This window comes from Rhincodon typus, chromosome 7 (genome assembly GCF_021869965.1).
Source record: "Rhincodon typus isolate 14 chromosome 7, sRhiTyp1.1, whole genome shotgun sequence".
Classification (NCBI taxonomy): Eukaryota; Metazoa; Chordata; class Chondrichthyes; order Orectolobiformes; family Rhincodontidae; genus Rhincodon; species Rhincodon typus.
Window position 1 is genome coordinate 54,042,905 of NC_063338.1, and position 25,000 is coordinate 54,067,904.

General features: G+C 40.0%; 2 protein-coding genes across 3 annotated transcripts in view; one reads left to right on the plus strand and one right to left on the minus strand.

The window, feature by feature from the left end:
• Positions 1–22,397, plus strand: part of LOC109913378 (protein TANC1) — a 150,709-nt gene extending 128,312 nt beyond the window's left edge. Inside the window, exons 11-17 of the mRNA XM_048599215.1 lie at positions 4–85; positions 164–339; positions 6,553–6,685; positions 10,258–10,349; positions 12,601–12,747; positions 19,627–19,727; positions 19,920–22,397. Of these exons, the coding sequence (XP_048455172.1) occupies positions 4–85; positions 164–339; positions 6,553–6,685; positions 10,258–10,349; positions 12,601–12,747; positions 19,627–19,727; positions 19,920–21,201 (2,013 nt within the window). The 3' untranslated portion in view covers positions 21,202–22,397. The remainder of the gene's footprint in view (positions 1–3; positions 86–163; positions 340–6,552; positions 6,686–10,257; positions 10,350–12,600; positions 12,748–19,626; positions 19,728–19,919) is intronic.
• The window catches only part of wdsub1 (WD repeat, sterile alpha motif and U-box domain containing 1), a 58,445-nt gene continuing 50,665 nt past the window's right edge, over positions 17,221–25,000 (minus strand). For both annotated transcript variants that reach the window (XM_048599559.1, XM_048599558.1), the window contains exons 10-14: positions 24,892–25,000; positions 22,866–23,006; positions 22,392–22,586; positions 17,849–17,965; positions 17,221–17,751 (exon numbers count right to left, since the gene is read on the minus strand). In XM_048599559.1, the coding sequence (XP_048455516.1) occupies positions 22,399–22,586; positions 22,866–23,006; positions 24,892–25,000 (438 nt within the window). In that variant the 3' untranslated portion in view covers positions 17,221–17,751; positions 17,849–17,965; positions 22,392–22,398. The remainder of the gene's footprint in view (positions 17,752–17,848; positions 17,966–22,391; positions 22,587–22,865; positions 23,007–24,891) is intronic.

Here is a 25,000-nt window from a genome sequence, read left to right on the forward strand (position 1 = left end):
GCAACAGATAAGCAGGGACGTACACCACTTATGGTGGCTTCCTGTGAAGGGCATGTGAACACTGTTGAATTTCTACTTTCAAAAGGTAAACTACATTAAGTCTTTATTAAATTGTACATTTATATTTTCTTGCTAAGTTTCAATATTTGACTTTGATCTTTAGGTGCTTCCATATCTGCAGTAGATAAGGAAGGATTAACTCCCTTGAGCTGGTCCTGCCTGAAGGGTCAAAAACTTGTGGTCCAGACTTTGGTAGAGAAGGGTGCAGCAATTGATCACACAGATAAGAATGGTCGCACACCCCTAGATCTGGCAGCTTTTTATGGAGATTCTGACATTGTAAGTATTATCAAACTTTATTTATAATGTAAATGAATGCATTGATATGATGCGTTTGATAACTAAGCATTGATAAATGGTAACAAATGAGAATTTAAATCAAATGACTGGCTCGTTATCAAGAGCAGAATCCATCCTCGAATTTCGCTGTAACCTGGGAAAGTGAGATGAATTGTAGTTTCCATATCCAAAGTTGAATCTGGGATTTTTCTTTTAACCGATACATTTCAGCAGAGAAAAATGCTTATCCAATCAGAAGTCTGTTTTGAATTAAGAAACTATATTTTATCTGTAAATATAAGAAGTTCTTACTTTGTTTCTAACTCTCAAATGAAATGGACAAATCTCTTGAGGTTCAGTGCATAGCTGAGCCACAAAGACTGGGGCAGTTCCATATTCGATACCTGACTTGAATTCAACTTGTGCAGTATGCTGACATTTAATATGAAGGGGATAAAAAAATTACCCTTGATTGCTGGCAAGTAACTTCTGTCTGAAGCTATGGATACAGCTCTATGAACAATGAATGAGGACAGGTTTGGATTCAACAATAATGCCTTAACTTTGTATCTTTGCCAGAATGCTTTGGTTTGCCGTATCTAGCTTTTTGTGCTTCCACACAGGCACTTCAGCCAAACATTGTTGGAAAACCTTACAATATTTCATTACCCCTCTCTATCTCTGTTTGTCTGTAAATTACTTTACCTCTTTTTCCTCCTCTTTTGAAAGTTTCTTCTCAATCTCATCAATTTTGACCCAACTTTCAATTACTTAGAAAAACTAATAATTCCACATGATATAAAGAAAGAGCTAGAGATACAAGATGTAGTACAGGCTGTGGACCCTGACAGCATCCTGGTAGTAGTACTAAAAACTTGCTGTCCAAAACTAAACAATCTACCCATTACGGCTACAAAATCGATATCTATCTGACAATGTGGGAAATTAACAGGTACGTCCTGGCCACCAAAAGTAAAAGAAATCCAATCTGGCCAGTTTTTTTTTTTTTTTAATTCATTTTTGTGGGATGTGGGCATCGCTGGCTGGCCAGCATTTCTTGCCTATCCCTAGTTGCCCTTGAGAAGGTGGTGGTGAGCTGCCTTCTTGAACCGCTGCAGTCCTCCTGCTGTGGGTTGACCCACAATGCTATTAGGGAGGGAATTCCAGGATTTTGACCCAGTGACAGTGAAAGAATGCTGATATATTTCCACGTCAGGATGGTGAGTGACTTGGAGGGGAACTTGGACGTGATGCTGTTCCCATATATCTGCTGTCCTTGCCCTTCTAGATGGAAGTCTGTTGTCTGAGGATCTTTGGTGAATTTCTGCAGTGCATCTTGTAGATAGTACACTCTGCTGCTACTGAGCGTCGGTGGTGGAGGGAGTGAATGCTTGTGGATGTTGTGCCAATGAAGTGGGCTGCTTTGTCCCGGATGGTGTCAAGCTTCTTGAGTGTTGTTGGGGCTGCACTCATCGAGGCAAGTGGGGACTATTCCATCAAACTCCTGACTTGTGCCTTGTCGATGGTGGACAGGTTTTGAGGAGTCAGGAGATGAGTTACTCGCTGCAGTATTCCTAGCTTCTGGCCTGCTCTTGTAACCACTTCGTTAATGTGGTGAGTACAATTGAGTTTCTGGTCAATGGTAACTCCCAGGATGTTGATTGTGGGGGATTCAGTGACGGTAACATCATTGAATGTCAAGGGGCGGTGGTCAGATTGCCTCTTATTGGTGATGGTCATAGCCTGGCATTTGTGTGGCGCAAATGTCAGTTGCCACTTGTCAGCCTAAGCCTGGATATTGTCCAGATCTTGTTGCATGTGAACATGGACTGCTTCAGTATCTGAGGAGTCACGAATGTTGCTAAACATTCTGCAATCATCGGCGAACATCCCCACTTCTGACCTTATGATGGAGGGAAGGTCATTGATGAAGCAGCTGAAGATGGTTAGGCCTAGGACACCAGGACATCTCTGGAGGAGTTCCTAGAGCTGAGATGATTGGCTTCCCATAACCATGGCCATCTTCCTATGTTGTCAGGTATGACTCCAAACACCGGAGAGTTTGCCCCCGCTACCCATGATTCCAGTTTTGCTAGGGCTCCTTGATGCCACACTCGGTCAAACACAGCCTTGATATCAAGGACTGTCAGTCTCGCCTCACCTCTGGAATTCGGCTCCTTTTGTCTGTGTTTGAACCAAGGCTGTAATGAGGGCAGGAGCTTAGTGGCCCTGGTGGAACCCAAACTGGGTGTCATTGAGCAGGTTATTTCTGAGCAGGTGCTGCTTGATAGCGCTGTTGATGACACCTTCCATCACTTTACTGATGCTCGAGAGGAGAGTGATAGAGCGGTAATTGGCCGGGTTGGATTTGTCCTGCTTTTGATGTACGGGATATGCTTGGGCAATTTTCCACACTGTTGGTAAATACCAATATTGTAACTGTACTGGAACAGCTTGGCTAAGACAGCGGTAAGTTCTGGAGCACAAGTCTTCAGTACTATTGCTGTCATGTTGTCAGGACCGGTAGCCTTTGCAATATCCAGTGTCTCCAATCTTTACTTGATATCACGTGGAGTGAATCGAATTGGCTGAAGACTGTATCTGTAATGTTGGGGACCACTGGAGGAGACTGAGATGATTGTCCACTCGGCACTTCTGGCTGAAGATTGCTGTGAATGCTTCAGCCAGTCTTTTGCACTAATGTGCTGTGCTCTTCCATCATTGAGGATGGGGATATTTGTGGAGCCGCCTCCTTCAGTGAGTTGTTTAATTGTCCACCACCATTCATGACTGGATGTGGCAGGACTGTAGACCTTAGATCTGATCCGTTCGTTGTGGGATTGCTTAGCTTTGTCTATCACTTGCTGCTTTCACTGTTTGGCATGCAAGTAGTCCTGTTTGGTGTCTTCACCAGGTTGAAACCTCATCTTCAGGTATGTCTGGTGCTGCTCCTGGCATGCCTTCCTGCACTCTTCTTTGAACCTGGGTTGATCCCCTGGCTTGATGGTAATGGTTGAGTGGGGGATATGAGGGGCCATGAGGTTACAGATTGTGTTGGAGTACAATTCTGCTGCTGTTGATGGCCCACAGCACCTCATGGATGCCCAGTCTTGAGTTGCTAGATCTGTGCGAATTTAGCATGGTGATAGTGCCACACAACACGATGGAGGTTGTTCTCAATGTGAAGGTGGGACTTCGTCTCCACAAGAACTGTGCGATGATCACTCCTACTGATACTGTCATGGACAGATGCAACTGCAGCTGGAAGATTAGTAAGGATGAGGTCAAGTATGTTTTTCCCTCTTGTTGGTTCCCTTACCACCTGTCGCAGACCCAGTCTAACAGTTATGTCCTTTAGGACCTGACCAGCTCGATCAGTAGTACTGCTGCTGAGCCACTCTTCGTGGTGGACATTGAAATCTCCCACCCAGAGTACATTTTGTGCCCTCACCACCCTCAGTACTTCCTCCAAGTGTTGTTCAACATTGAGGAATACTGATTCATCAGCTGAGGGAGGATGGTATGTGGTAATCAGTAGGAGGTTTCCTTGCCCATGTTTAACTTGAAGCCATCAGACTTCATGGAGTCCGGAGTCAATGTTGAGGACTCCTAGAGCAACACCCTCCTGACTGTATACCACTGTGCTGCCCCCTCTGCTGGGTCTATCCTGCCGGTGAGATAGGACATATCTAGGGATGATGATGGTGGTGTCTGGGACATTGTTTGTAAGGTATGATTCTGTGAGTATGACTATGTCAGGCTGTTGCTTGACTAGTCTGTTAGACAGCTCTCCCAATTTTGGCACTAACCCCGAGATGTTAGTGAGGAGGACTTTGCATGGTTGACAGGGCTGTTGCTGCCGTTGTCTTTTCTGGTGCCTAGGTCGATGCCAAGTGATCCGTCCAGTTTCATTTCTTTGCGTCTTTGTAGTGATTGGTACAACTGAATGGCTTGCTAGGCCATTTCAGAGCGCAGCTGAAAGTCAACCACATTCTGTGGGTCTGGAGTCACATGTTGGCCGGCAGATTTTCCTCCCCTGAAGGACATCAGTGAACCAGATGGGTTTTTCCGACAATAGGCAATGATTTCATGGTGATCATAGACTCTTAATTCCAGATGCTCTTTATGAATTCCAATTCCACCATCTGCCATGGTGGAATTTGAACCTGGGCCCCCTGAACATCAGCTGTGTTTCTGGATTAATAGTCTAATGATAATACTACTAGGCCATCGCCTACCTTTGTTGCTTCAGTTTAATCTTGAGCATCAGCAGAGGATGGCGGGAGGTGTTGTGGAAACATCATCAAGTAATACATGTAAAGTGATCTCACTGATGCTTGGTTTGGTTGGACAGGACTACTGTTCCAGTCCTTATTGCATCCTTAATTCAAATATGGTCAAAAGAACTGAAAATGACTTCCATTGGCATCAAGGCAGATTTTGACCCAAGTGCAACATAAAGAATCCCTATCAAAATTGAAGCCCACGGGAATCCAGAGGAAAACTCTCCACTGGTTGAGTTCGAAGAAAAATGGTCATTTGTTAAAGGTGGATTATCTCATCTCCAGGACATTGCAGCAGATGTTCCTAAGTTCATGTTCCAGACTTGACCATCAATGACGTGGTGGTAGGTGGTAGGTTTCATCAATGGCCTTCTCTCTGTGTCATAAGATCAGAATTGGGATGCTTACAGGTGGTAGCACAGTGATTGATGACTCCTCATACTGAAGCAATCTATATCCACATACAACAAGACCTGATAAATGGCAAGTAACATTCCTATGACACAGATTCCATATAATAACTACCAACAATAAGAGAATCTAGTAATCTTGTCTTGGGTTTCAATGACACTACCCTTGCTGAATCTCCACTATCAGTGTTCTGGAGATTACCATTGATCAGAAACCTAATGAGATATCAATACTGTGACTACAAGAGCGTGTTAGAGGCTGGAAACTCTGCAGTGGGTAACTCCTGAGTGTCAGCATTGACAAGGCACATGTCAGGAATGTATTGTAATGTTCTTGTAGTTGCTTAGATCAATTCGAACAACACTTGAAACCCAAAATAATCCAGGGCATGGCAGCCAGCTTGATTGGCACCCCATTCGCCACCCTATTAAATATTCACACCTTAAACCACTGACAGCTTCATGTACCATATACAAGATGATTCAAAGGCTCCTTCGACAGCTCCTTCTAAACCTGTGACCTCTACCACCTCGGATAAGGGAAGCAAATGCTTGTGAATCACCATCTGCAAGTTCACTTCTTGGTCATATCAACTTGAATTGGAAATGCATCACAATTGATTCACTGTCACCATGTCAGAATCCTGAAACTCCATTCCCACCTGCACTAGTTTACTTACTCCAGATGGACAGCAGCGATTCAGAATCCATCAGGACTTTTTCCAAGGGCAGTTTGGGATGAAGTAAGATTTGCCAGTGATGGTCACATCCAATGAAAGAGCAAATCAAAATTGCTCCCTTTCCTCCATTGCTTGGCACCTGTATCGTCAGCTATCTCAACTCTTGCCTCTTGTATTATAATTGCTATATAAATACATGTGGGGGGTGGATGAATAATATGCCAAGGCTCACACATGAATAACACCTTGTACAAAGTACTTGAGGGCAACCTCTTGTAAGCTGTTGTAAAACACCAGCAAGAAGTCTTTAGGAGAGGACGGAAAGGAAAATATGCGGAGTAATTTTTCGGAGGAGGTATGTTTGAAGCAAAATGAGACTGATTTGTTGTTATTTTCATTAATTATTTGAAAGAATATAAAAATCACCAATAAAAATGCTAATATAAAGAATAGTTAAATTATATCAAGATGTAGTCAGAGTCAAAAAACATGTGGATCCTGAAGAAGGGTTCCGACCTGAAATGTTGACTTTCCTGCTCATCGGATGCTGGTTAACCTGCTGTGCTTTTCCAGCTCCACGTTTTCTGACTCTAGCTTCCAGCATCTGCGGTCCTTTCTGTCTCCAAGTATATTAAGGTGTATTTTGGGCATTGCATATACTTGAATGTTAGTTCCACAAAGAAACTAATTATTCAGATCTAAAAGAGGAAGGATTGAATATTCAGGTTGTTTCAGACATTTTGCTTTAAAACAACGATCCTGGCAAATGTCTAAAATGATGAAATTTTATGTCATCAGGTAAAATAAACTTGTTTAGTAAGTTTTATATTTGCTGTTCAGGTTCAGTATCTGGTGGAAAGAGGTGCAATGATTGAGCATGTTGACTACAGTGGAATGCGTCCATTAGACAGAGCAATTGGATGTTGCAACACTTCAGTGGTGGTAATGCTGCTTAAGAAAGGTGCAAAACTAGGTATGGCTTTATGACTGACAGAAAACAAAATTGCAAAAATGAATTGTCATTTTCTTTAAGCTATGATGCCATTTTTGTTCTTGGTTAATTTCTTTTGATTTATAATCTTGTTTATGAGAACTTTGTTTGAAATATCATGTGGTAGCTTCTGATTCATGAGTTTAACTGCATCCACTGTGAATCTGCATGTCACATTTCCAATTTAAACCATGGCTTTGGTATGATTTTTCATTCAGCATTTTTACTTCATTTGTAAACTGATGCATGCAATAAAATAACAGATCAATAGTTTTAGACTTTCTAGAATTATATCTTGAAATTTTCTTTAATTGCAGGGATTTTGTTGGAGATTATCTGATTAATGAAAATTGCAGAAATAGATTCTAAAGACTGAAGTATTGTATATAATTTGTAGCTTAGTTTATGATGTGCTTCATTGTTCTTAATAAATTTTAACTCCTCCTTTCCACTATAATATAGCTAGTCATCAAGGTAGCTTGCTTTTGCAATAAATGTTTTCACTGCTTCCTACACCCTTGGTTATAAATTATACAATGGGACTTTGGTGTTCCCATTTTTTTCTGTAATATACAATTACTTAGTTTTTCAAGCATATTTAGTTGTAATGCTACCATCTTAAAGCTGCATTGCACCACCTATTAATGCTAATATCTATTATTTTTAATAGGATATATCCAAAATTGTACTGGTGTTTGGATTTCTTTTATTTGTTCATAAGATATGTGCATTGCTTACTAGGCCAGCATTATTGCCCAGAAGACAGTTAAGAATAGCTGACATTGTTGTGCACATAGTCACCAAGCAAGGATGATAGATTTTCTATCCCTGAAGGACATTAGTGAACTGGATGGCTTTTTATGACAATTGATAGTGATTTCACAGAGGCTGTTTTTATTCCAGATTTTTGAGTTTATTCTTTACCATCTTGCTATGGTGGTATTGGAATCCATGCCCTCAAAACATTATCCTGGGTGACTGCTTTACTACTCCTGAGGCAATACCATTACATCACTGCCTCTCCTTGCATTTCTGAATAAAGCCAGGAACATACAAACAGGCTCCTTGAGCTTGTTCCACCATTCATTTGAGATGGCTGATCTGTAGCCTAACTCCAAAATCCTGTCTTTGGCTCATATCCCTTAATACCTTTGCTTAACCAAAAATTATCCATCTCCTATTTAAAACTAACAACTGATATTCCCTGCCCTATGTGGAAGAAAGGTTCAAACATCTACCACTCTTTGTATATAGAAGTGCTTCCTAACATCTCTCCCAAATGGTCTGGCCCTAATTCTCAAACTAAGACCCTAGTTCTAAGATTTAATAACATTGATTCATTTCTAAATGAAATATTGGCTTTGCAGGAGAAAATAGAAATTCCCTAACACTTGTGCCGGTGCTTCTAAATGTAGCATAAGTTTCATATTTAGACAATAGGTTGAGCTGTTCCTACTGTGTGTTATTTATAAAAGCTTGGGGACTGCTTTGCGGAACACCTACGCTCAGTTCGCAACAAACAACTACACCTCCCAGTGGCGAACCATTTCAACTCGCCCTCCCACTCCTTGGACGACATGTCCATCCTGGGCCTCCTGCATTGCCACAATGATGCCACCCGAAAGCTGCAGGAACAGCGTCTCATATTTCGCTTGGGAACCCTGCAGCCCAAGGGTATCAATGTGGACTTCACAAGCTTCAAAATCTCCCCTGCCCTGACCGCATCCCAAAACCAGCCCAGCTCGTCCCCGCCTCCCTAACCATTCCTCCCACCTCAAGCCCCACCCCCATCTCCTACCCACTAACCTCATCCCGCCTCCTTGACCTGTCTGTCCTCCCTGGGCTGACCTATCCCCTCCCTAACTCCCCACCTATCTTCTCCTTTATCCATCTTCTGTCCACCTCCCACTCTCTCCCTATTTATTTCAGAATCCCTTTCCCCTCCCCCATTTCTGAAGGGTCTCAACCCGAAACGTCAGCTTTCCTGCTCCTCTGATGCTGCTTCGCCTGCTGTGTTCATCCAGCTCTACACCATGTTATCTCAGATTCTCCAGCATCAGCAGTTCCTACTATCTCTGTAATAATTCTGTTGTAATTAGTTTTTCTCAAATTTAGCACTTTCACCCAGAACCAGTGTTCTCTTTATCCATAACTATTTTAAAACTGACTGACTTATGATCAGTCTTCCCAATGTGCTCCCCTACTGAAACTCTGATCACCTGACCAGGCTCAGTCCCCAGTACAAGGTCTAGGATGACTCCTTCCCTAGTTGCGCTATCTATATATTCTGTCAAGAAGATCTCCAAGATGCCACCCCATCAAAGCACTAAGGGAGTCCTAATTAATGTTGGAAGTTTAAAAACGTCCACGACAACAGCCCTGTTGTTCCATCTTTCCCTGATCTGCTTACATATTTGGTTCCTTATCTGCCACTGGCTTTTGGTAGGCCTATAATATTACCCCATTATAGTGATAGCACTTTTCTTGTTATTAAGTTCTACTCGTATGGCATCACTCATAAGCTTTTCAAGATGTTCCCTCTCAATACAGCTGTGATATTATCATTAATCAGCTTTTACATCCCTCTCCATCTCGCCTGGAATGTTGAGCTGCCAGTCTTGCCCTTGTCTCAACCAAGTTTCTTTAATGGTTACCACATTGCAGTTCCATGTCATAATCCACACTCTTAAGCTCAACTGCTTTACTTGTTATACTTCTTGCAGAAAAGAAAATACATTGCAGACTGCCAGTCCTGCCATGTTTGTTATACTGGCCCTGCCTATTCTTCCTATCAGTCTTAATTGACTTAATGTCAACCTCCTCCTTAATCAATTCACAGACTGACCTACTGCTCTGTTGCCCATTCCCCTGCCATGTTACTTTAAAACCTCCCAAGTGGCACTAGCAAACCTCCCTGCAAGGTTATTAGTGCCCCTGCAGTTTAGGTGCAGTCCGTCCTTCTTGCATAGGTTCCACCTGTGCTGCACAAAATCTAAAAGATCTAGATATCTGAAGCCAGCCCTCCCTCCTACACCAGTTCTTTAGCCTTGCATTCGTCTGTATTGCTATTTCTGGCCTCACTAGCATGTGGCAAAGGGAGTCATCCAGAGATGACAACTGAAAAGGTCCTCTCTTCAACTTCCTACCTAACTCCCTAAATTCCCTTTGCAGGACCTTAACACTCTTCCTACCTATGTCATTTAGTATCAATATGGACCACTGCCTCTGGTTGCTCACCCTCCCCCTTCAGAATATCCTCGACCTTGGCACCAGGGAGGCAACATACCATCCTGGAGTCTCACTCAGCCTCAGAAATGCCATATTGCTAGGGCAGTTTTCAGTAGGACATCTCTTTTAATTATAAGATTTAAATTTTAAAAAGCTTCCATTAATGTGTTACAAAGGCTACAGGAGTTCTTATGATTGTTTAGGTATTTGGTTTTGAACAGAATTTTCTGTTGAAGAAAATGTCTTAAAGTTTATACAACTTGATGTTTAACTTGACCTAAGGATATGTCCTTTTCTAAAACAAAGCGATATCATTACTTGTCTAGGTAATGCAGCTTGGGCAATGGCCACATCCAAACCAGACATCTTGATCATTTTACTCCAGAAACTAATGGAAGAGGGAAATCTACTATATAAGGTATATTCTGACCATGTTGAAATATCATATGACTTAGAACAATGCACGCCTTTAAACTTTCAGTGCAGTTCAGAAGCTGCTGTTCCTTTCTGATGTACTGTCTTGATAATCAAGTCCACTCTTTTGCAGAACCTCAGAACTATGGGATAACTTGATGTTTTCCTTCTTTGCTACACGATAGAGACCTGTAAAATACAGTCTTGCATCCCTTAATTGTTTCCTAATTTACATGGTATTCTCTCCTATTATTGTTGACATTAGTATCCTGAACTAACTGTAATGGGCCTCCAGTTAAGGTTCTCAGTCGATAACAAAAATGGAATCCAAAATGATCGTCTTTTAAAAATTGCAATTTTCACAACATTTGAGATTTTTTATTTATATAAAGAACAGAGTTTGAACACATACATTTAGGGGGAAAATAGCTATATTTAACTTGTATTATAATTCTGTTGGCACCCTCTGAATAATACTGGGATGGAAACAAGTATTGCTAATGTCCAATGTTCATCCAGTTTTAATAAAGTTGAAATATAGTAATCATGTTCAATGTGGATTAATTAAATTCCATCTAAAGTCAAATGTATAGGCTTAAATGTAAATTGAAAATCAGTCCTAATGTATCATTATCATTACTGTTTTGTCTTGTATACCGTATGAAAATAGGGCTGTTAAGGCTATACAAAGCATTGGACAGACCACATCTGGAATACTATGAACAGTTTTGGGCCCTTTATCTGACGACAGATATACTGGCCTTGGGGGTAGTCCACAGAAGATTCACTGGATTGATTTTGAGTATTGAAAAATTTTCTTATGGGAAAGGTTTAATAGGTTGGGCTTATACTGTCAGGTATTTAGAAGAATGAGAGGAGACTTTATGAAACAGGATAGATAGAGGTTGGAGATAGTAGGAACTGCCGCTGCCGGAGTCTGAGATGATAACAGCAGGCCAGGCAGCATCAGAGGAGCAGGAAAGCTGACGTTTCGGGTCGAGACCCTTCTTCAGAAATTCTAACTCCATGTTCAATTCTGACAAATTGAGTCAGCTGATGTCAATCTCATAGAACACTTAAAATGGGATATTGATCTGGCTTGATGACCTAACCCTGGAGAGAACCCAGGATTTGCATGTTCTAGCTTGTAAATATGAACTACACGATGTGGAGGGATTTATGATGAAGGGTACCTCGTCGACCTGTACCAAAAATATTTTCCAAAACTGACTAATACCAAACTTGTTGTGGGTTAAACGATGGAAGATTTCAAGCCAGGCTGGCGCTCTCGAATGTTGCTCATGTATAGATATATTTGGAAATTGTTAATGGCATTTTCAATACTTGGTATTTATCTGCCAATAGCTCACTGGACAACCACCAAATTTCTCTCTACTATTTTCAGTCTTAGTGGGAGCTCTAAAGTCTATACTTGCAAGGAAAAACATCTACATGTTACACCTTTTTTCGGTTTGCTAAGTTAATAAATCAAAGCAGAAGAGTGAAGGTATTGCTGTCTCCATATTGCACTTTATGACATTATTTTTCTGTCTGATATTGATTCTTTGGTGTGTTCTGTGAATTATAGCTCCCCTACATACTGTGCTTTGTAACTGTTATTCGTGTATGATATGCCATTATTAGAACTGATATCAATCCGGACCTTTTAAAAATGCTGGACAGCAATGGTAGCAAAGAATAATGAAATAACAAAGGTAAAGGTGCTGGATTGGGAAAAAAAAGCAAAGTTTAGCAAAATGGAAAGGGAAATGAACAGAAAATATAGCAAACAATGGAAAAACTTAAGGTATGAAATGCAGAAAGTATTAAAATGAAGTGATTCCTTTTCTAATATTATGTCTTGTAAATTGTTCCATATATTCTTCTCCACATGCCTCCTTCATTCTTTACTGATTATATTGCCTTGCAAACTAAAAACTAATCTTACATTTGCTATTCATCTAGATCTCCACTCACTTTGTAAAAAGTTTTTGAAAGTATATATCATTAAAAGCATCTGCAGAACTCCTACAGCTAGAGGTTACTAGTTAGGCCCAGAATTCTCCTCTTTCTAAACCATGGTATAGTTAATTTTTATCAAGACGAATGTATCAGGCCATTGCAGACTGTAGGTAATTTGGATTTTATCCAGTTTTTTCCCTCCGATCCTTTGGATCTGATGTCTTAATGGAATAAATAAGCTTAACAACTAATAAAGATAAATACGAATAAGGTTTTGCTCTCAACTCCCGCAGAAAGGAAAGATGAAGGAGGCAGCCCAGAGATATCAGTATGCCTTAAGAAAATTTCCACGTGATGGCTTTGGGGACGAAATTCTATCTTTCAGAGATCTGAGGGTTTCTCTCTACTTAAACCTATCCCGATGTCGGAGGAAAACTAATGTAAGTTATTCTATTTAATTTCTTCTAGTTTATTTTCTCAAAGCCTGACTTAGTGAAAATCTTTTGTTTAACAGGTGCTGGGTCAAGAACTGTGATGAAATGCATTAACCGTTGACATTAAAACAAATTGCAGTGTTTAGCTTACACACATTACTTGGTTTGAAGAAGAGTGTACCAATTTTTAAGATAACCAACAAATGGTAGAAAAAGCCCAGTTGATGCTGCTAATTGGAATTTCTGATATTGTGTATGTTTTGTATCTGTGTAAAAGAAGTCAAACAACTTGTATTTATACAGCCTCCTTAACATATTGAAATATCACAAGGAGCTTCACAAAGCATACAGCACTAACTATGGTGTGATCAATGAGGTAAGTCTTTAAAAGGAAGAATGTGAGGTATAGAGATATAGGGAGGAACTCCAGTACGTTGGAGAATTGGGGGACATTACAGATTTAAGCAGGAGTCAGCTCATGCAGGTATTGGTGGGGTGGCGGAGAGAGAGCGGAATGGATGGGAATTTTAAAATCAAAGCATTACTTAATTGAGAGCAATGTAGATCAGCAAGCATAGGTTGATAGGAGAATAAAACCTGCACTAGTCTTCCCAATATTCATGCCTGACTACTGTACAGGACAAAAGCAATCCGTGCCATTTTTCATCACTAACAAAATAACTGCAATTATTATAGCACGCAATTAACAAATGACAGAAAAGCTAGAATTTCTAATTTACTGCTGGGCAACTTGAACTTTAAATCCCCAAAATACCTGCACACACTTATTCACAATTAAGACTGATTGTTTGACACACATGATTGGGAAAAAATAGAACTTTGAAAATCAATAAACCAGATTTCAAGGATAGGTTAGATTGTTTGATAAGAGGGCAGCACAGTGGCTCAGTGGTTAGCACCGCTGCCCCTCAGTGCCAGGGACCCGGGTTCGATTCCACCCTTGGTTGACTGTCTGTGTGAGTTTCCTCCCACAGTCCAAAGATGTGCAGGCTAGGTGGATTGGCCATGCTAAATTGCCCATAGTGTTCAGGGGTGGGATGCTCCAAGGGTTGGTGTGGACTTGTTGGGCCAAATGGCCTGTTTCCACCCGTTGCTATCTGTAAAGTAATGGTCTTTTGTCACTTTGACAAACGATCCAGCACATTAATCTAGCACAAGTCTTGTTAGAATTTTATTTTCTTCTAAGCTTTCTTGATTTTACTTTTCCCGTAAATGGAGGGAAAGAAAGGAGGGATGTGTTCAATTTGCAGGCTGTGAACATCTTTGGCGGCCCTTGCAGTTACAGCTTTGCAACAAACTGCTCAATTAATGAAAGAACTATTGTCAGGTAGAATTTCCTGGACTGTCAATGCCACTATCTCAAAGTGTCTCCTTCAATGATTTAAAAATAACATTGTCTGCTTTTCTGCTCCTCTAATGGTGCTTGGCCTAGAACATAGAACAAACAGTACAGCACAGTACAGGCCCTTCGGCCCATCATGTTGTGCCGAACTTTTACCCTAATCCTAAGGTCTGTCTAACCTCCACCCCTACCTTATACTGTCATCCATATGCCTATCTAATAGCCGCTTAAATGCCCCTAATGAGGCCGACTCCACTACCCTCTCCGGAAATGCATTCCACACCCTGCCCACTCTGAGTAAAGAACCTACTTCTGACGTCTCCCCTATATCTACCTCTACTCACTTTAAAACTATGCCCCCTTGTAATAGCTACCTCCCACCCGAGGGAAAAGTCTCTGGCTGTCCACTCTATCTATACCTCTGATCATTTTGTACATCTCTATCAAGTCACCTCTCATCCTTCGTCATTCTAAAGAGAAAAGCCCTAGCGCTCTCAACCTTTCCTTGTAAGACCTTCCCTCCATTCCAGGCAAATCTCCTCTGCACCTTTTCCAACGCTTCCACATCTTTCCTGTAATGAGGTGACCAGAACTGGACACAATACTCCAGATGTGGCTGAACCAGGCTTTTGTATAGCTGGAGCATAACTTCACAGCTCTTGAACTCAATCCCGCTATTAATGAAAGCTAACACACCATACGCCTTCTTAACAACTCCATCTACCTGGGTGGCAGTTTTCAGGGAACTGTGGACATGAACCCCAAGATCCCTCTGCTCCTCCACACTGCCAAGAATGTTTCCGTTAACCCTGTATTCTGCTTTCAAGTTTGTGCTTCCAAAATGAATCACAACACACTTTTCAGGGTTAAACTCCATCTGCCACTTCTCGGCCCAGATCTGCATCCTATCAATGTCCCTTGGTAACCTGGAACAGCCCTCCGCACTATCCACAACTCTAACCACCTTCATATCGTCCGCAAACTTACTAATCCACCCTTCCACTCCTTCATCCATTGGCCTGCTGTGTTCCTGCAGCTCCACACTTTGTTATCTATTGTCTTGCATTACTTGATTTTTTCCAAGTAGCAAAACTCACCTGGTATTTCAGCTATCTATCTGTTCAGCTTCTGATTCAGTTTATATTCTCAAAAAGTAAATCTCGTACAGGCATACAGGTGAAAACTACAGCTGGATAGCACGTGGATAAGAAAGGGAGAGCTAAAGGAAGTTCCATGGGGAGCACCAGAGGTTACAGTACGGGAGCAGGAAGAGAAGTCATTACTAGTAATTCTTTCGCTATGATTACGTAAAGAAGAGTGGAGGAGGTGGAGGAAGATGATGTAAAGGGTCAAAAGCTGCAAACAGATCAAGGACAAGGAGACAAAGTTTATCTTTGTCACAGTTCAAAAGGATCTTTTAACTTTGATAAGAAGTATTTTAGTGCTGTGGGAGTAACAGTGATTAAAAGAAAATTACATATTTAAGGACTTGGGAAAAGAACGAAGAGTTTTGAGGTGAAATGATTGTTTCCAAGGACAATACGGTCAGGCATTTTTCGAAAGGGGTGACGACAATTGACTTAAATGAAAGAGGGGTAGTGGTTAAAGAGTACCAGTTTCAGTGTCGGCTAATGAGCCAGAGTAGAAGTCAGGTGATCAGCTATTTTGTAGGAATAATCAATGGAAACAACAGGTGGATCTCAGGGACATGATAATTCCAGCTTATTGGACGGTATTGGGTTTTGTGACAAACAAATTCAAGTTCCTCACGTTTCTTGTTGAAGTGAAGGGCAAACGAAAGAGACAGTTTGCAGTAAAGAAACCCAGGTTATTTCTGTCATCCAGTGGTGAACAGAACTTGTTCATGCTTTTATTGATCCTTTCAGATGTAGAAGATGGCTGAATCAGTTATGTCCTGTCAAGTGTGCATCCATTAAACTTACGGGAACAGAGATGAGGGTTGTACCCAGGGTATGGTTTAGAGTGAGGGAGAAGTACTCATTCTTTTGAGGATGAGATCATAAAGGTAGTAATGACAATGTGGTTTAGTAAATTGATTACTGCAGAAATGTTGCAGCAAACAGAGCCAAATGCTTCATGGTTGGGATTTTGAATAGACAGCTGTAAATAAATTGGGGATCCTCTCAGGAAGAGGTACAAAGGAAGGGGTGGTGGTAGCATACACACCCAGTGATAAAATGGATGTGGCAAGGTCAAGAAGCTAGTCGAGGTTGTTACACAGAGGAAGAGATTTAGGATTAAGCCGTGCCCCCTTAACGGGTGCATGCAAGAGAGGGCTGGATTCCTCCCATTTAATTTTAGCCTGTCTTTTCAATATATTGTATACCTGGTTTAGACAATCGCAAACAAAATAAGATAACTCATTGCACTCAAAAATGCATGTTTAAACGTCTTTGTCAATAATTAAAGTCAGATGTTTTATTTATGCAAAATTACATGAATATAATTTAAATTATTCTGCATTGTAGCTGAATTCTCTCAATTTGCCATAACTACTGTATGATAATGCTCAGATATTAAATGGCCATTTGTACGTAATCTTAACAGCTTTAAGCCTACTGGGTTCAAATATACATGGTCCTTCAAGTTGACTGGATTTATGGAATACTCTGTTTAGCTCTTGAATGCTCATCATCACAGGAATCTGTTAGCTTGTTTCTTCAATTGTATATGTATGTTTCTCTAAATAAACCCCTTTCACTTACAGCCATCTTATAAATTGCATCACTGTAGTATTTATGTTACTTCTATCTTGACTTACTCTGCCTTAACCTTACAGTTTCACTTTTAACCTTGCTTATGCTTCAGTAGAATTTTGTATTTTCTGAAAAATCATAGCACTATGGAAACTAAGAGGCTTCTTGTTCTTTGCTTCTCCTGATCTACATCTTTCTTGCTTTGATGTTCTGTAGTTTCCAGCTGTCAGAACTGGACTGAAAACCCAAACGGTTATCCTGATCACCAGGGTCTTTCCCAGATATGTCATCTGTTTTGGTTATTGGCCAAAACTTAAGTGCATAATAATCAGGAACCACTGTCTCTAAGAATCCTGAATGCTTATTTCAGAACTGGGAATCAGTTTGTTGGCCAACAGATTTAGTTTTCCAGCTTTATTTTATATTTCAAGTAAAAAATTCACCATAACTGTACAAGTAAAGCATTAATAGTTACATAGTATATTAAACTACAGATGTTGGATAACCAAATTTGTACAACCCATTTTATACGATAGCTTGCCTGCCTAATCTGTAAATACTTAGCACATTTCAAGCTATCCTCCAAGAAGGACCTGAATTCTCTAAATTATTTGTTAGGTTTCCAGAGTTTTAACTCTGTAGTGTTATTGGAAAATCTAGTCCATATGTTGATCTGGATGTAAATAATTTCTCAGAATCCTGAAGTTTGCCTTTTATTAGCTTGAATTAATGCTCACTTGTTCTACTCCTCTTACCTATTGACCTTTTTTAATTTCTTTTTCAGGGCTTTCCTTCATAACAGCCTTATGGGTTTTGGTTTAGCAATTTGCGATTTTTATCATTTTGTTTTGCTTTTCTGTTTTCTCCAAGCACCTGTTTCGTATGTTTCTGCATTTTCTTCTCTTTATCCATGTAGCCACTTTACAAGTCCTGCAAGGAAAAAGAGATTTACTTTTCCTCAGAGTAAACCTAGAGTAAAGTTTATTTGCTTTAGCAATGCATTTATCCAACATTTTTATCATTATACCTTTCCAAGGTTCTATAACATTGCTTTGGTTGTTCCCTCATTTGTTTGCATTTAGCTCTTTCCTAATCTCTAGAAGACAATGTCCTTCTGCTGCTGGTTTTGAATGATGGTCTCTGCCTAGAGTAAGACAGATACTCTGATCAGAGTAGTTCTTTTTAAGGCTTGTTCCCTCCTACAGATTCAACTTAATTTGCCTTTGTAGTATTCCTGAATACTATATTGTATTAATTTTTATCTGCTGGCTTCAACTGTTTCCACTGTATCATAAATTCCCTGTAGTCATCACTGTTTCCAGTTTTAGTAATTTGTTTCTAATGCTTAATGCATCTTGATGAATTACTGTCCCTTATTGTCAATCTGTACATTCCACTTCTGAATTCTCCCTGCACCTTTTCCAAGATCTTTCATGCTTGACATTTATCTTAAAGTATAACAGCCAGCTGAGGCCTAACAAGTTGTTTTGAGGGTATCCTATAATTATGCAACCTTATTATTGTTGTGTTGTGTTTTTAAACAGCCTTCTGGGCCCAATATATGTAAATTTTAAAGTGATTACGTTTTTTATTCTTTCAGGAGGTTGATGGAAATGCCATTTAATGGCATTTCCGTCTGGTGCAAATATTTGTCCTGATGTTTCTGCATAGGGATAGGTTACTTCAGTATTTGACACGTTGTTGACATTGGGGTGGTTTACTTCAGAATTTCACTTTGCATCCTTGATGGTAATCCTCAAAGAATGATTACTTTGGGTGGCACAGTGGTTAGCACTGCTGCCTCACAGCACCAGGGACCTGGGTTCGATTCCAGCCTCGGGCGACTGCCTGTGTGGAGTTTGCACATTCTCCCCGGGTTTCCTCCCACAGTCCAAATATGTGCAGGTTAGGCGGATTGGCCATGCTAAATTGCCTGTAGTGTTCAGGGAGGTAGAGGGTGTATATTAGGTGGGTCATAGGGGGATGGATGTGGGTGGGATGCTCTGAGGTTCGGTGTGGACTTGTTGGGCCGAAGGGCCTGTTTCCACACTGTAGGGATTCTAAACTTTCATTTTTCTCTCCTCTGTTGTTATGACGTGGCCTATCAACACTAGCTCTACCTTGTACCTCAGTATCCTTTTTTAACAGCTTCCTCAATCATTCCCTTTCCAAATTAGTATCTTTATCTAGTAAAAGACAAGAAGCATTGAATTGGATGGTGTAGTCAGCATTCTCAAATTACACCCACACTAAACTATGTTCCACTTGCCTCAGTTCATTTTGCAAAACCATATCTGGTGCTTGCTCCATGGGGCTAGAAACCCACTTGCCACAACTTCTGCACATTTCAGAAATTGCTTCTTCTGTATTCCCTTTAGTCTTTCAAGTTTGTCCCTGCCTCCATCTCATTCCTACTGTTTGGTTAGAATGAAAAGTCTTTACTTGCCTTCTTCCTTCCGCCGTCTTCATGCTGTAATAATTTAGTTGTTCCATTATTCCTCCTTCTGAATAAGCTCTTGGAGTAACAACTTGGCCAAGCGCTTAATGCTAACTTGAATAAAAGTTAAATACTGGAGAAGCTCAACAGACGTGGCAACAGAGAAAATTCTATTTGTTTTTTGCCTCACTCCACAGATGCTGCCAGTTTTGCTGAGTTTCTCCAGTGTTCTTTTGTATTTGCCCTGTCTTTTCCCTCACTCAGATCAATATCCTTACAACTAAGAAAATTTCTGAGAGAAAATAATTGACAGAACTGGGTAAGATTTCACACTAAGTGTACCCACTTTTGCCTTTTTTTAACTCCAGGACTTCGGAATGGCAGAGGAATTTGCTTCTAAGGCATTGGAATTAAAGCCAAAATCATATGAAGCTTACTATGCCAGAGGAAGGGCTAAAAGGAACAGCAGGTGAGAACGCCATACATGTCTCCTAGAGTAGTCTTTGCAACCCATCTGAAGCAATTAACTCTGCAAATGAATAGGGCTTGGAAATAAAGATTTGGGTGCTGTTATATTGTGTATTTTGAAAAGTGAGCTCCTGTCTGCTTAAAAACTTGGAATAAAATTCATTACATAGCGAATAATACTTCTTTTCTACAGGCAATTTTCTGCAGCTCTGTCAGATCTACAAGAGGCTGCTAAGCTTTGTCCTAACAACCGAGAAATAAAGCGGCTCCTGGCTCGAATAGAAGAGGAATGTAAACAACTACATCGAGCACAACAACAGAAACAGCAGTATCAGCAACCACAGCAAAACAACGAATCTGATAACGAAGAGGAATTACTACACCAACACCTCGACAGCTCATTGTTTGGCATTGAAGGAGTTGATGAGGCTAGTGTTGGACTACCTAGTGAAATTCAACCTGCATCATCAAAGCTTCAGCATTCTCCAAGCTCAGTTCTATTTAAAAAAGGACTTCAAGATGATGCAAGTTCTGAACAGACCCCAAGGGCTATCTCTCCACAGAATAAAACTAAACACAAATTCCTTTGGGAACCACTTACACAGCAAGGTCTAGTTACTCAGCCTCCCAGACAAGCTCAAATTGTGAAAACAAACCAGCATATGACTTTTTTACAAACTGGAGGAAGAAATACAAGTTCCCACCATGATCATAAAACTCCTCCAGTCCCCTTACCCAGCAATAGAAATGCTCAACAAATAGAGCGTGCAGTCAATACCAGAACATTTTCTGGGACTTCTGGAGAAAGGGTGGCTTCAGCTTGGTCTGTGCAGCTGCAGCACAATGAACATACTACAACTGAGAATGTTATAAATGTGTCAATGGATTTATCAGAAAATGTAGATCAAGGAGTACATGTGAAGTCTTCAGCTATTTCTGGTTCTACAAGCAGTCTAGCCTCCAATAGCACTGTCTCTGACAACAGGCAAACTTCAAATGCTCACCTCAAAAACAGCTTGGAATGTAATATGGAGAAGTCCAACCAAAACTTGAGTGGAGCTGAATGCAGACCAAGGACTACACCATTTATGGGAATAATTGATAAAACAGTAAGATCCCAGCAGCATCAGTCCAACAGTCAACAGATTCGATTGTGGCATGATCAATCAATAGATGGAGTAGTTACAAATGCTTCAATTCCTACTGGCCAAAATATTCACTGTGAGCCACAGTTTACCAAATCTGTTGGTGCCTATCATGATCATAAAAAACTTCCAACTCTGGGTTCTGCTGGAAATCTTCACAACGGAATGCATTCCAAGACTTGTCAGACCACCACAAACTTGCAAGAATCTAATTCATCCTTGACGGTTCCACAGAGTTCTAAGTCACAATCTCTCATAGCTCGAGATACACATTCAAGTAATAATACTCCATTAAAACCAAAGCAATCTTTTATAGAATCTAATGTGTAAACTAGACTGATGAACTCTACTGGTAAGCAATAGTCATTACCTTTTTGTCTCAGTTGTAATCTAGTAGTAGAATTTGTAGTTACTGATATATAGGAGCAGGAATAGGTCATTCAACATGATCATCCATTTCAGTACTCTGTTCTCACTTTTTCCATATAACCTTTAACCCTAAGAACTATACCTGAATTCTTCAAAACATTGAATGTTTTGGCCTCAACCACTTTCTGTGGCAGGGAATTACATGTTGTTATAAAAAGGTAAGCTTTAACCTAGCTGGCTCTTGCACTGATTCTTGTAATATTGCATTTAACACAAAATGAATAACTGCACTTTATAAAATTGCTGTAGAGTGCTTTTGCTGTTATTTTTAAAAAATCTTGTATACAGAACATGCATTTTTAACATTTCAGTGAAAAGGAAGATGTAGATTTAGTTAAGATACACACTGCAGTTATTTTTACAAATCAGCCAGCCCTTGGACAAACCTCTTGTAGAATGATTTATGTAGTCATGAAAAACTTGGCTAAATCAATATGTTGCACTAATTAAATTGTGTAAAATAGTGGTTATATTACAAGTTTCCCAATACTAACTATTTATTTCCGCTATTTTTCCCACCCACAGATCATGTAATTATTTCTTTAACTAAACTGCTAATAATTTATTCCTTATAGCATATTGTATTGCCAAGCAGAGGAAAAAAAAATCTGATAAAGTATTGTATAATTTCTAATGTTTGATTTAATTCTCTTTTCTAGAACATACTCAAAAAAAAATAAAAGATAAGTATATTCTAATATTTATGGGTTGTGAATTGTCTTTTGTCAACTGAACTGATTTTCATAAATGCACTCTCCAGGGATGTTCAATTTATTTACTCCAGACGAATAAAACTTGGGCTTTGGGAGGTTGTTTCAGCACTAGTCTCTGACTGCATGTTTTTCTACATCCATTAGCATATAAATGCAAATAATGTTGACAAATTTTCTTACTGCAGGATATTTATTCCTTATATTTCCACACAAGCTGTTAAATATTATAATGGCTACCACCTAGTTTGTATGCTTTAAAACTTAACATACAATTCAGTCCATTATTTATTTTAAAATTTGGATGCTAACATTTAATTAGAAATGAATGAAACTCAAACTGTTATTTAAATATTTCTTTCTCTTGATAAAAACACCTACCCAAGATTTAATCGCATCCTTGGTTTGCTGGCATTCGTAGTATTTGTCGGGCTTCTATCCAGCGGTCAATAGCCATTTTAAGTGTTCTGTTGGGTGTTATTAAAGATGTTTCCAATGGCTTATTTGTCATAGGACTTGTACGTTTTTTAGTATTAATCCAGCTCTCAATTGCTTCTCTCTCATAAGAGTAGCCATCTATCAAATGAATAAAGTGTCAATTGCACAATAAATACTAGAGCTCCACTGGTTAGTTGTTGAGTCAGTGAGAGCAAACAACATTAACACAGTCTTCACTTCTCAACAGGGAGCCTCAAAGTACTTTATCATCTTACTCTGCAACAACTACTTTTGGCTTGATGCGGGAGGAAGTTGGAGTATATATCCCAGACAGACTACCTTATAGCTGCTGAGGTTGCACATCTAAATTTAGAAAAGTGGTCTAACTTTGACAATTACAAGTATCAATCTCACTACCTGAAGCAATCACTGGATCAGTCATGATCTCCCTTGATATTGGACAGAGGAATTCGTCTGGTACCTCCACACAAATGAGTTCCATTTTGGCTTTTAGTTCTTCAATTTTTCGCATTGCTTTGTTACGCAGTCCAAGTGACCCTGTAAAAATAATATTAATTGGAGCAAGCTCTAATGCATTTTTATGAATAAACAGCAAAAATTGAACCTTGGCTTAAATCTAAGTTATATGCTAGAAGAATATGGAGGAATATTAACATGAAACGTTTTCAATTGTGTATGAAGTGTTCTCCAAAAATATTACCTATGATTGCAGCTTTGAACTTATAAATTTGAGCTGCCAAGCAAGTTATCCATCTGTCTCCACGTATGCATTGCGGAGTTGAACCTATAGCTTCAAGTCTAATTCTTCTATCTGCCTTCCTTATTCTCACTTGCGTTATGATTTTAAGCCCAGTTAGAGACAAAAAACTTGCAGATGCTGGACGAACACAGCAAGCCAGGCACTATCTGGAAGAAAGAAGAAGCCAACGTTTCAGCTACCCGAAACATTGACACCTCCTGGTGATGTTAAGCCCAACTTGTTTTGGAATCTGGCTTTTGAATGCATGTGATTGTACTGGTTTCTGAAGTGAAATGGCTTCTCATACACCATTTATTGGCTCCCTGCTTCCTAAATGAGAATCTACCCTGTTCATACACTAAAACTTGGCTAGTCGCAGGTGATGAACCATTGTGTTAGTTACACATCATCACTCAATATCTACCACTTACTCAACAACAGACACTTGAAGAACAATGGGTCCAGTTGCTGAGCACCCACCTACATTCCTGCAGCAAACACGAAAGGGTTTACAGAGGTTGGTCGATCTCAGGATCTTAATGAGAGGAGGCTACTGACCTGATTATGATTAATTTCTTATCACTAGTCCACATAATTTAAGGCTTTTAGCTACCTTCTGCTCTTATGAGGTTCGTGTCTTATTTATGCCTATCCCAGAGCAGCAGCCTCATTTCTCCTAGTCCTAAGAATCTTCAATTGCTGCCTGGTTCACAGCTCACGACTATCCTAGATTAAAATTACTACTGACATTCATCCTCTGTAAATAGAGTTCAACAACAATGCAACTTCTTCCAGTTTCCGTTTCCATTGCTGCTGTGACCACCCTCCTGGTTCCACTCAAACTTCGCACTGCACCCAGCTATAGCAAACTACTCTAAACTTGCATCCTACATATCTACCACCCTGTCTTTTTTATACTTACCATTTGACAGCAGCTGATAAAGTGGCTGTTTTTGGTTCTGGACCTTTTAATTTCAAAATACTGCAGCACATTGCTGCGAAGAAGTACTGGTTTGCCTTAGCCCAACAGTTCTGCACTATATGAGAACTGTCAGAATGGAAATATGGCTCTGAAAAATCTATCCATTTATATAAATTCCTGATCCTTGTTGGTAAGGTGCACTATGACTAAACGCTACTTCTGCCATATTAGCCAATTTAATGGCCTGTCCCATCTGTTGACTGTATAGTCCTTGCTCCAAGAACTAAGCCATTAGCTGTTCTCCTGTTGGAATTTCCTTGCTGAACTCCTGTGCTTTTAGTTCTCTGGTTTATGGGAGACTTTTAAAGGTGAATAATCATGTCAAACTTACCTCCAGACAATTCTATGCATTAGTCATTATCATTGAAACTAGGAGCAGCAGTAGACAACTTAATATGATCTTGGCTGATGCTCAGTCTCAATGATATATTGCTTCTTTCTCCCCCTATCCCTCACTGCCTTTGAAGCAGAGGGAAAAAAAATCCTCTTCCTTAAACATTCAGCATCTTGGCCTCAACAGATTGACTACCCTTTGAAGAAATGCTTTTTCATCTCAGTCCTAAATGGTCTACCTCATATCTTGAGACCATGTCCCTGATTCTTGAAAGCAGCGCAGGTTTTCTTCAGTTTGGGGCTTAGCCCTGTTTAATAGCCAACTGCTAGTTGAATTATTTTGTGTATGCTTATTTCATAGATCTTACCAACTTTCAAATCATTCTGAAGGTTTTCTTTAGTAAGACTCAATAATTCCTGACCATCAATGTTGTTAGATTTGAAAACAGCTATTAAATCCTGAAGCTCTTCTCCTGA